At 45.6% G+C, this 12384-nt stretch overlaps 1 protein-coding gene across 1 annotated transcript; it reads left to right on the top strand.

Moving 5' to 3' along the window:
* The first annotated feature begins 5975 nt into the window (after window positions 1–5975).
* On the top strand, window positions 5976–10493 carry LOC142768774 (uncharacterized). Its single transcript, XM_075870795.1, has 3 exons — window positions 5976–6043; window positions 6956–7102; window positions 9806–10493. Exons 1-3 carry the CDS (start codon window positions 6032–6034, stop codon window positions 10370–10372), a joined length of 726 nt encoding a protein of 241 aa, XP_075726910.1. The 5' UTR covers window positions 5976–6031; the 3' UTR covers window positions 10373–10493.
* Window positions 10494–12384: the final 1891 nt, after the last annotated feature.

Below are 12384 nucleotides of genomic sequence, written 5' to 3'. Positions count from 1 at the left end.
TCCACCAGGCTCGCCTGCCCACTCGCTGAACTCTATCACCCCAGCTGCTGCGGGTACGCGCGACTTTCAGGAATTCACTCAACACTTTGAGTCAATGGCTAAATCTGGTGCTAATGTCTGTTACCCAGGATCCATTTCTTCGCATCCTCTGCTAACAGATTTACCTCATGATTCCAACATGTCAAATGACGTCCTCCTATCACCGCCATCCGATGACGAAATCAAAGGCGCATTAGACGCAATGAAAAAGGGATCGGCCCCAGGCCCTGACGGACTTCCTGCAGAGTTTTATGTACAGTTCTGGCCTATCATTGGTCCAACTATGTCACGCGTCATTCGCAGGTGTTTCCAAGATATTACACTTCCAACTTCTTTCCACAAAGGCCGTATAACACTAGTTCCCAAGAAAGACCCAATGTCCACGCGACCAGAAGATTGGCGCCCTATTACCCTGCTCAATGTAGATTACAAGCTCTTGGCTAACATTTTGGTGCGCCGAATCAGTTCATTTCTTGCAACATTAATCGCTCATCACCAGGTCTGTTCTGTTCCGGGCCGAGAAATACACACCCATACGTGGTTAACGCGGGACATCATTCAATACACTATTAGCCGATGTGCGCAAGGACTGTTGGTTTCATTAGATCAAGAGAAAGCTTTTGATTTCATAGAACATGGCTACATACTAAATGTTTTACATGCATACGGATTCCCGGATAAGTTCATTGACCTTATCAGCGCGATGTACACTAATTTAGAAAGTACCCTTTACTTAGATTCCCGTGAGAGTCACGCATTTAGAGTCACGCGTGGGGTCCGTCAAGGGTGTCCCCTCTCCCCAGTGTTATTTATCCTTGCATTAGAGCCCTTCTTAAGGGCCGTTGAACATCACCCGCAGATTCGTGGCTTACCTCTACCCGGTAACACTCAAGTAAAGGTCGCTCCATATGCAGATGATATCACTCTATATGTACATAATGAACAGTCGCTGCAGCATGCTCTTGATACATTCCATGATTTTGGTATTATCTCCGGTGCAAAGTTAAACTTTTCTAAAAGCCAGTATTTTTTCATTGGCAACCCCAGCGGTCGTATCAACATCACGTCGCCTCTACAGTGGTCTCCTGATATTTCAATACTCGGAGTTACTTTCACTGTATTTGGTATACAGGATAGCATCTGGTCATCCGTTGTACAAACTCTTCTAAATGATATCAAAGCAGCCAGGCACTTCGAATTCCCTCTCTTGGAACGCCGATACTTAACTCAAACGGTGTACCTAGGAAAATTTTGGTACCTTTGCCATTCTGTTAAACCACCGCTCCACGTCTGCAGGAAAGTGCAAAGCTGCATCAGTTCATTTTTTTGGTCTGGTGGCACAGAATTGTTATCGCGTCCAGCGTTAGCTCAGCCGCGAGATCAAGGCGGTTTTGCATTCCCTGACGTTTCCGTCGCGGCTTCTACATTGTGCCTCCGCACTCTATTGCGAATACTAAGCAATGATGACATGCCCGCTCAGACACTGGCTCGCTGCCATCTGGGGCCATCACTACGTGTCTTCTTGCCGGATAGCCAAATAAACAAAGGTCCCCAATCAACTGAATTACCATCTTTGTATCGAGCCCTTCTGGCATTTCACCGACGTTTGGAAGCTACGTGCCCAGAGATAGAGGTGGCCGATTCTAAAGTGGTGGACACAATGGCCGCCCTTCTACGGCCCTTGGTGCCCCAGCATCGTCAATCTGTATTGAACCGCGCTTGGAAACCAATAACTGCCGCAGTGTTGCCAGGGCATCTCAGAGACTTTGTCTGGAGGTTGGGCTGGGGCTTGCTCCCCACGCGAGATCGGTTGCAGCGATGGCAGGTAGTTCGCACTTCCACTTGCCCCAACTGCGTCTTGGTAGAGACCAATCGACATGCGACGTTTGAATGTGTGGTTTCCCGCCTTTTTTGGCGTGCGGTTAATACTGGTTTTCGGGGACAGGGTGTGCGAACTTTCGTGTCCAACGGCCGATTTCCGCGTAGCCGCTTCTCCGCTCTCTTAATAGTTGCGGGGCTGTTCAGCCTTTGGAGAAACCGATGTGAGGCCGTAGCTGCCAATTGCCGCCGGCGTGCCTTGTGGCCGATACTGGGGAGAATGAGACGAGAGATCCTCGCGTTCCTCTTCGAAGAGCTTTTCTTCCTCGGGGAGCAAGAGTTTCTGCGGCATTGGTCGTGCCCTTTCGTGAAGGTGGAACACGAAAGGATACAACTCATTTTTCGACCGACTTGGTGCTAAGCAGCGCCCGTTGAGTTGTTATATATGATTTCATTTGTTACAAATTGTGTTTCATTTGGATCTATTGTATCGTTATACCCTTGTATCGTGATATCACATTGAATATTTGTGTACATGTATGCCAACATAATCATGTATATTAGAACAAATGTCTTCACTGTAACGTAGTGATGTTAGTCGTGAAATATAGATGTGCCGATGTATATGTGCCCTGTTACTGGAATGGTATGAAGCCTTTGTGTTCTGTACATGCTGTAAATAAACTTTTTCTAAACAAGGAGCTTCGCCCCTAAAAACACCGCCATGATGGGCTGTGCGCGAGAGTACAAGGGAGTACCTCAAGCTGTGAGGGACGTTGTGTACATAGTGCCGGCGCAACGAAGGCATGACGCTCTTCAGGATGTGCGTGAATGCCTTGAATGGTCCTTCATGCCGAGGACAAAGCCTTGTGAAGATCTATCGAGTCAGAAACGCTATTTCATCGCTGTTCCTGAAGTTTGTCCAATCGACGCTTGTTTTTTTCTCCTTACTGCGTTGGGTTCTCTGAGTCATAGATGGATATCGTGCGTCTTTATCGTCTCTTGGCACGCTGGTGGATAGACAGAAGTCGCTCCAACTCTTGGTTGAGGGCAGTACGTCTCGATGCTTTTGAACGAACTTAGTAGTTGTCTATATAACATGCAGAATCACTTCTTCAATTGATGCTGGTGGTTCGAGGATGCACTTGCCTTCCACTGATATATGATACGCCTCGGAGTCTGTATGTTTCAAGTTTCCAGGAGAAGGAGAAGCATCCAGGCCTCTTACGGTTAGATACGTGGGGATATAGTCACTGCGTTAAGTTTGAATATCTGTGAACCATTGAACTTTGAGGACAATACTAAAGTGAAGTCCAGGCAGTTACTATATATAAGTCACTCCTCGGAGGTAAGTCAGACTGCCGTCGTTCAGCACCTGGAGTCCGTGCTCTGATGTAAAATCAACCAAATGTGTGCGTCTTCGATTTGTGCTGATGCTTCCTCACTCTGTATGATGGGCGTTGATGGGCATTGCTTCAAAAGAAAATTCGACAACTCCAGCACAACAATGTGTAGCACATATTTTGTCTCTGCACTTTGTTAGTGACGCGTAAATTAAGACAACTCTAATTAATTAAAAGAAAGGTTCAGTTTTTCTAATCTTTTCAGGAATGCAACCCTCGGATAAGGCACGCGGATCTTCTACATTGTTCACTCATAAGTGACAAGCAAAATGCTGAAAATACCCTATGTTATATAAGAATTTTGTATTACCACCCTACTACTTCACGCTACGGGCAAAACTTCTAGAATACCCTTCAAGTGGGGTAATTTCATTTTTAGAGAAAAAAAATTAAAAACAAAACTTTAAAACAAGAACTTTTAATTTAATTTTTGAATGAAGTGAATAATTGCACTTTCAATAGGTTGATTGATGTTTAAGTCACACGCCGAATTTTTCGCGCATGACGTTACGGATTTCAATGTGTATTTGTCCTAATTAGGTGACATAGACACGCCAAAAATCTTGGAACTTGGTATATGAAGTCTGTGGCGCCATACAAGGTCAATGTGTCACGGCTTTACTGTTTAAAAAATATTTAGAACTTACCAGACGCCGTCAAAAAGTATGACGTTACGGCGTTTGGTGCGGGAACTTCAACGAGGCCTTCCCACCCGTATTTTATTTTTGGGCGTTTTCTTGTTTACCTAGCGCCTGTTCGCGGCAAGTGCGCTGGATTTGGAGCTGTGGAAGAGTGATTCACAAGTACGAGAAAGATGGTTTTGCTCTCTGGTGTCCTGTTAATGCCAAAATATCCGCGAATGGAACATTTGCGAGATGTGTTGTCACACATCATTCGGTCTAAGTAGTCTTGAAGTCAGGCTGCCCATGATAACTATCTACACGCTCAGCAGCAGCGCCACTGTGTGATTCATCGACTGGATCCTAGAAGGACCACGTTCCTGCACCAAGTTGGTGTTATATTTAATACAAGTCAGTCTAGTACACAGCTGCCACCGGTGCTGGGTAACTAACATATCGGACTCTTGCAATTTTCACCAGGTCACTGTAGGCGAGACAACATGCTTGTCGTACTTCGTAAGTAAACGCAGGTATGATCTACGTCCACGTTTACGACTCACAGCAGCAGCCTTTTAAAATAAGTCTGCAAGAGCGGATAATTCGTAGAACTGTGTAACATGCACAACACCAGACGCTCGAAGAATCAAGAGCTTTGAATTAGGAACGGTGTAACATGGGAGAAATCCTTCAAAAGAAATGAGTGAAATTCATAAAAAAAATTTTGTCGCAACTATTTGCAACGGGATCACAAGTTGACGGTTTGGGAGGCGTTGCTGCCACTGTTTGGCATTGCAAGTTCAGCAGAGGAATTGTGAGACAGGAGTGCTGTTTAAGTGAAACGGTCGTACTGATACGAACAGCTTGAGAAAACGGAAGGGTTAACTCAAAACTTAGGCAACTGAACAAGTAGAAATCCTTATGAAGTACTTAATAACCACAACCTATACAACAAACGTATTAATCTGGAAATACATGGACTAGTCAAACAAAATAGTGAGAAAGTTAAAAAAAAAACAAATCTTTTGGCCGATAAACTGCAGCATCTAGCCCCAACTGATATCAAAACCTCTACAGAAAGCTCACTCTATAGTGGAGTCAGTGTATGAGGTAGCGATAGTGCTGTCTTCCCTGACTGTACGTGGGCATGCCGAAAATTTCTAAGATGGCGCGACCTTAATTGCGACGCTCCATAGTCATCACATGACGTCGCATCTAGAGGCCTATAGTGTGTTCTTCACGAGCAGGCTGTGTCGCTATAGTACTTCATTAGCTGCTTTAAGCCCAGTATGACAGGTGCATGCCAGTTTAGGTTGGGCTGAAACATACGCGCTTGCACTGTACACTGTACATAGCAAATGTACACAACGCACGTGCATGTGTCAGCCATATTGTTTGCTAACAACCTAAAACTGCAAAAAAAGTACGCAGCCTCCACTAGTTTGCACTAGGCCAAAGCACAGTGAAGCTGGTCGACCTCATGATTTCCTATAGTATATCGTTATTCCACTTGGCTGCTTCAAGGTTATAACCTATAACATTGTGGTCACGGGCCCGACATCACTCGTACTCGTAATCTCGCATGACAAGGCCCTGGCACCGCATCCAGTTATACCCAACATCGCGTTCTCGTACACGGCTGGCATATTCTGGTGTAGGGTAGGCGATTTAGTTATAGAGAAGGAGAAAAAAAAAAGTCACTATTTCAGCCGACGTAAAAGTTACATTCGGCGTTTGATGTCGGAAATGGTGAATCAGTACGGTATCCTTGACAAAACGCAAAAGCACTGTTCAAGCTATTACTCATATTTAGGAGCTGAAAACTGCGTAATCTCACTCCCTACAGCGTCCGCTAAAATGTACACGCTTGCGGCGCGTATACGCTAAGTGAATTTCACTGCAAACGCACGTTTTCGTGATACGTGGTGTCAGTCGAAATACCACACAACACTGTTGTTTTGCGAAAAAAAAAAAGAATGAATGAAGCGGTAAAGGATAAAGAACAGCCTGCATTGCGAGTTACGCGTATACGCAACGTCGCCCACGGTATAGTATAAAAGCTAGACGAGATGGGTTAGCTGCCACCAGAACACATCGCCGGTCAGGTTGAAGAGGACGTGGCTGAACAACAGTGAAAGCTCGACAAACGTCGTGATGATATTTGCGGTGAGGCTTCATACAATGTTCTTTGTTGCGCATCAAACTGCCACATCCGTCAATAGCTCTGTTTTGTGTCACTTTGTTGAGTTGTAGGGAGGAACGGAAATGCACACAATGATTTTGGAGGCTGGCGTATTTGCACCAATTTGGTATGTAACGTAATGTCGATAATATGACAAGTAATTTAGCAAACAAATAAAAAGTAAGTAAGTAAATAAATAAATAATAAATAAAAAGTAATTTAGCAAATATCACTGTCAGTGCTGTTTTTGAGCCTTCTATGAGCACTAGGCCGTTAAAATACTTTCTGATCGCACACATGTGCAGGCCGCGTGAAAATAGCTGGCAAGCAATGATAAGAATTCATGGCGCTGAGAGCCTGCAAAACTAATGTGTGCCTACATTCTATATATGTGCTATAAGACAATTTCGGTTTGTAAACCTGTCGAAATTCGTACTAGTAGGAAGAAAGTGTTTTCGTATATATCGTAGCCCAATTTGAATTCACAATGTTCATTCACATCAAGCAGCTTCGCCCAATTGCGACATGCAGCTCAACTTTAAATATCCGCCATCGTGCAAGTACATCATGCAGTGCAAGACAGCGAGAAGGTCTGTGTTCGCGGTGTGTTCATCCTTGTGGTAGGACTGTTACAGTATGGACGCGCATTTCTTTATTATTCGCAGGTTGTACATATTACTATGTGAATGTTCATCAGAAAACTTAGCGCTGAACAAAGCAGGTTGTATGCACGATGTTTATATTACAATCACATGAACAGCAACCTAGAAGAAGTTACACTTTATAATAACAAAAAGTTTACCTGTGCCTATCGTTGTTCTTCAGCATTTTCTTTTTCATTTCTCGGAGATAAAGATTAGTGGTATTCTAATTTGTTGTTTCCGTCATAATACAAGGTACAACTTCTGCTTCTCTGTCTCTTCTGTGAGGCCTACGCCCAGCACCGTAATCAACCGACTCAAGCCCCGCAACGAGGCATCAACTACGGTGGCTACCCACCTGCTACAGAGTTTTACCCAGGAGAATACAATGTGTACGCCTTTGTGAGTGTAAAATGTATTTTTTACATCTTCAAAATGCAGAAATATTCTGAAAAGGTCGACAGCTCCGCTCATCATAAGCAATATCTGATACTTTCTGGGTTAGGCCTCATTACTTCAACACATTGTGTACTCATAACAAATGCAAAGCATTCTTTAGGACGTCCTCACGAGGTTTAGCGGCGACGAGGTATACGTGTCGTCAAGTGAATTGCTCTGTCTCGCGAAGTCACAAAATAACTTAGCTGTGTGGTTTCCGACGAAATATCCTATCCACGCAGGAAAACTGCATATAATCCTGAATATCTTCAACATCCCTAGTGTAATTTCTCTCGTAAGACATACCTTCATTTACCTCACTCATCAAGGTGTTTGGTGCATCTGTTCAGTCGGTCTAAACAGTAAGGTGCACTTCAGTACCGCACTGCTTCCGCCTTTACCACCTCGTCAAACAGCCGCTCAGGAGTGGTTCCGTAAATGTCAGCCACATTTCTACCATCATTCGCATGAGCTAATTGCTTATTATCAAGCACATTACAAAGGTAGTTCAGTCTCGTTGCTGCTTGTTGACAGAACATGGAAGACGCTTTAGCTTCGCTTTGGAGACTAGGACACGACAGCACAATCTGACAGTGATCGTTACGCCTTCCTGATCACTATCCTGGCTTTGCTTTTCTGTCGACAGCTTAACAGGGCTGAAAGAAAATGCAAAGTGTGGAAGCGCGCCGGCTGTTTTACTCATGTACGCTGCGCGACAACACAGAAATATGAGGAGAGAGAAAGAAGTAAACGTTTATTTTGAAACAGTGCCCCGAGCAATGCCCGGTGTCACCTTGAGGTGGGAGGGCTCCTTAGTCCAGGAACCTTCTGGCTTCTGCTGCCCTCATGGCCCTGGCGATGAGTTGTTGCTCTTCCAGGTCCTCGAGGGCGAGCTTCGTCTCCCACGTTTCGGTTAGGTCTTCGTTCGTCCGTCCTGCTTCATTATCAGTCGTGCGTTGTTGCAGATTACGTCTGGCAATACACTGGCATGCAAGAAGCAAGTGTGCCAGAGTGTCCGGTACGTTGCAAAGCGGGCACATAGAAAAATGTTTATTATTCAGAAATGGGAAGGGGAGTGTGAGAAACCAAGTTTGACAAGAGCTAGGTGGCGGCCCAGCTGCCACACTGGCAGACTTGACCGCCAGCTTGGCCTGTATACACAAATACGGGTTGCGGCCGTTCACCAGTCAGCCCGAGGGAACATAAGCCAGGCATTGGTGCCGTGCCAGGAACCAAATTCGAATGACCTGGAACTTAGCTACGGAGACCGGCTCAGCCGGTACAGAGAACAAAGAAGGCTTTACCCACCTCCAGATGAAGTATTAACCCGGACTCAAGTAACTACACTGCGAAGGGTTCAGTCTCGTTGACGAAACAAGGAAAGCACGCCCATGGGCCCTTTGCGCTATCTCGTGGAATTTATGATCAACCGCTAAAGAACCTGCCAGATGTACCTATCACAAACGCTCAATGGCGTATATAAATAGCTCACTGGTAGTAAGTTTGAGTATGTATGCGCGGTGGCCGAGCGGCTAAACGCATCACACGACGGAGCAAGGCGTCGCCGGTTCGAATTACCACTTTCACTTAAACCGCACTTTCTTTACTTAGATATTTGCCTCTACCTCAAAATACAACGTTGACCTTTCTAAGACAGCCAAAGACGCTGCCACCGTCACCACATGCACCGAACTTTGTGAGTAAACGCCAGGTCTGCGCGGAAGGCGCAGCACAGTAACACAGCAAAAGCAAGAAGAGCAGCCTTTCAGAGCCTTTTCAAAACACTCATTGGGTAACTACTGAAAGTACACTCGCTTGATACCCCCTATAGGGCATTATTAACGACATTTTTAGGGTATAGTATAGACCGGCATTCGCTTTGCTATTTTTTTAATTCTTTTGAGAAGCTTGCATGGTATCCGCTAAACATTTGCAACAAATTTCGTGCCAATCATTCATGCATGCAGTGGCTGACGACGATGAGGAATTAAGGCTGAAGTGGGTACGCGCTGCAGTTAATAGGGGAACAAGAACAAGCTTTTGTAATGGGTTGGAGCATTGGACGGTTCACTCGTTACGCTATTCGCATTGTGCGACGACTGGTTGTTCTTTCGCTGTTTTAAAGCGCTTTATAAATCCTATTACCGTGATTGCTTTCCCGCCATCAAGCCTGCCTAAGGCAAGTTTGCCAACACAACAAGTGACAAGCACAGGCGTAGCCCAGTGGTAGAATACTGGGCTGGCACCCAGCAGACCCGGGTTTCGAGCCCCACTGTGTATTTGGTGCTAAGATTGTTTTTCTAATTTCGCGCGATGGGGTTACAGACATCGGAGGCGGCGGCGGACAACTGCGCGTGGCCCGAGTTGTGATCTCACAACAGCTTTCGCTGTAAAACGAGCTCTTTAACGCTGACACGTTAGTACAGTAATCGTAGGTATCTGCGTAGATTAACAGCGCGGCATTTCTATAACGTTAGGAGCGCCAATTCTACATGTAATGCATATTTTGCCATTTCTATTTAACAGCTCTGCATTTCCATATTACTAGGAATGCATATTCTTCATGTGATACATATTTGGCTTTTTGTTTTATATTCATACCAATTTATTACTACAATTCCACAATAACGCCTAAGGTATGATTGTTGTGCCCTCCGGATTTTCCAGAATCCGGCGCCGTATCTCGGCTACGGTTCAGCGCGCCAGTTCAACACTAGGAAGTTCGGCACACCACAGGATGTCTCTGCCATTCTGAGGAACGGTATATACGGCTATCAGCAGTCCCATGGAGTCTATCTCCCGATGAACCATGCCGACGCCATGCAAACCTTTCGAGCCACCTTGGGTGCCGTGGGTGCAAACTACCAGGGCACGATTCCCGCTGTCGGCAGAATTTCAGCCTTCAATGACCTACCGGCCATCCTACCTCCTGCAACCGGGTCCTCAGAGGGAGCCGCAGCTGTGGCCTACGGACCAAGAGCTGTGGTTCCTTACGGTGGTCACGACCGGTCAACACCCGACCCGTACGCACTTGCAGCTCGCTCTTTTGAGTATTCTCAGTACGGACGCTTCGGCTATGGATCCATCCAAGCGGCTCCTGGTGGTCCCTCCTACGGCAACTTCCCACCCTCTGTTCCCGCCGGGTTCACAGCTAGTTTTACGCCTGGTGTTACTGAACCAATGCCAGCTTACGGAAACCAGCCTTCCGTTCACCAGGGCTTCCGGCGTCGTTAGAAAACGACGAAGACAGCTGAGATCAGCGCGAGCAACATGTATTACGGGAGCTTTGAACGTATCCAGTATCTCCCGCATACCTCATGTAGAAAGGAATAAAGGCGTGTTGGTTCAAGAGAGACATTCCATGCATCATTAATATTAGAATGTCTGTAATGTTTCTGTGGAGCAGGATTAGACTTAAACGGTAAGATGAATGACCCTCGAGCCAGGGAACCGGAGCTGTTCTTGTTTTCAGTGGGATTTAGAAAAACATTCGCAGCTCTCTATATTCTTATATTACCTAGCAACAGTACCTCATACTTAAATTAGAGGCCCAGAACTGCATTGAACAGTTGAAGCCACAGCCGCGTCAATCAGCTCAGTGGCCGAACAGGGGCTTTCGCAAGGTCATCTATTTCAAGCCGCAGTAAATATCAAGGACCAGCTCTTTAGCAACACCATTTCTTTATGCGGTGAAGCATACATAGAGATCGAAGAGGCTGCTGTGACTGCGTGACAGGGACAGTGCATTCAAGGATAAACATAGGAAAGCGGTTGGAATCTCACGCAGACGTGATTACGGCAGACGGCAAACACGCCAGTACGACCTAATACCCTGTCACGATAAGCATCTTCATCTAACCTCCCGGCACAGCATATGGCCTGTCGCAGTCGTACGTGTACTGATACAGCCGCTGTACTACACACTTTTGAATAGTTAGTTCCACGGCTGCGTCTTTACGCGGGACACTAAAACGCTTTGCTCGAAAGAGTGAAGGCAGCTTGCCTTCACTGCACCCTTGTGTAGTCTGAAATGAATTTGGCAGTACGAACAGGTTCGTGAAAAACGCGGTACCACAAATGCCCAGGCAGGGATGATATGCGCTTATGATAATACTCGACATGTGCACAAAACGAACTATGAGAGATGGACTCTACGCGGCGGCAAATTATACGTTTTGAAATAGAGGTAGAGATATTCCCGCCGAATTTTGCGTGGAGCCGAGGAGGAGTAAAGTTGGCACGAGAGGCACGCAAGGGCTATGTCTCCGTGAAGACTGCAAGACAGGTCCTGCTCCTGAAGACACTCCGGTCTTCGGGGTGCTGGTGAAGAAGCTCTAATTTTAGATTTTGTTATTTTTATGCACTTATTTTTCTATTTCCTTTCTACATGGACGGCCAGTAGACAGACTTTCAATTTTCTCAAAAGTGCTTAAGGAGAGAGTGGCGCCTGGGTATTGTTCCGGCTGCGTCACTTCTCCTGCGTAATAGTTTTCATGATCAGGTTTCGAATAAGCATGAAGGAATACAAAATACATACATGAAAGCGTCTATACACAAAAGCAGTAGTCACAAGTCAACAGTGTTCACGCCTCATACTTCATTGTTATAACCGATTAGGGAGAGTATGAACATTGTAGTAAGCGATTTCACACAAAAAAATGTTGTCACCGCAATCGCTAATTATTTTAACTGATGTAATCATGAAGCCGGTATCATTAAGTTGATTGGGTTGTGTACAAGGGTACGGTAAGTAATAACACAATGAGAAGCCTACACAGTCCCTCATGCATTTACCAAAGTCTGCTCGACTAAGAAAAACATATGGTTAGCCTATATCAACATGATCATTAGCATCCACGTCATCGAAGTGAGAGAGGTCAGTTGGGTACAAAGAAAAGAAAAAAAAGAGTGTATCTTTATTTTTAAACATGTCACAGCTTTGCCGCAAAGGCAAAGCAACGAATGTGATAGAAACAAATTTGAATGCGATGCGAAGAATGTCAAGCGAATCGACAAGTGCCCCACGTTGCTCACACGCAAATGCCGCCCGAAACACACTTACAGGTACAGATAAACGCGAATAAGTTAATTCGCTTTGTCCAAAAATCGTGCTTTATTCGCAAGAGGAGAGTGTGCAGTGAGAGCAGAGAAGTTTGTGTGCTCGGTAACTACAACAGAATCGTTTCGGTGAAAGTCCAAGGCGTACTATTCTCCCCACAACGAGATAAGCGCGCAAATGCGTAAGC

The sequence above is a fragment of the Rhipicephalus microplus genome, chromosome 1 (genome assembly GCF_043290135.1).
Source record: "Rhipicephalus microplus isolate Deutch F79 chromosome 1, USDA_Rmic, whole genome shotgun sequence".
In the NCBI taxonomy this organism is placed as follows: domain Eukaryota; kingdom Metazoa; phylum Arthropoda; class Arachnida; order Ixodida; family Ixodidae; genus Rhipicephalus; species Rhipicephalus microplus.
The sequence above is the reverse complement of the archived record's forward strand: the minus strand, read 5'-3'. Positions and strand labels throughout refer to the sequence as shown.

Coding starts and splice junctions, on each gene's coding strand:
- LOC142768774 (XM_075870795.1), top strand. Junction 7,103..9,805: donor AATACAATGTGTACGCCTTT/GTGAGTGTAAAA, acceptor CGGATTTTCCAG/AATCCGGCGCCGTATCTCGG.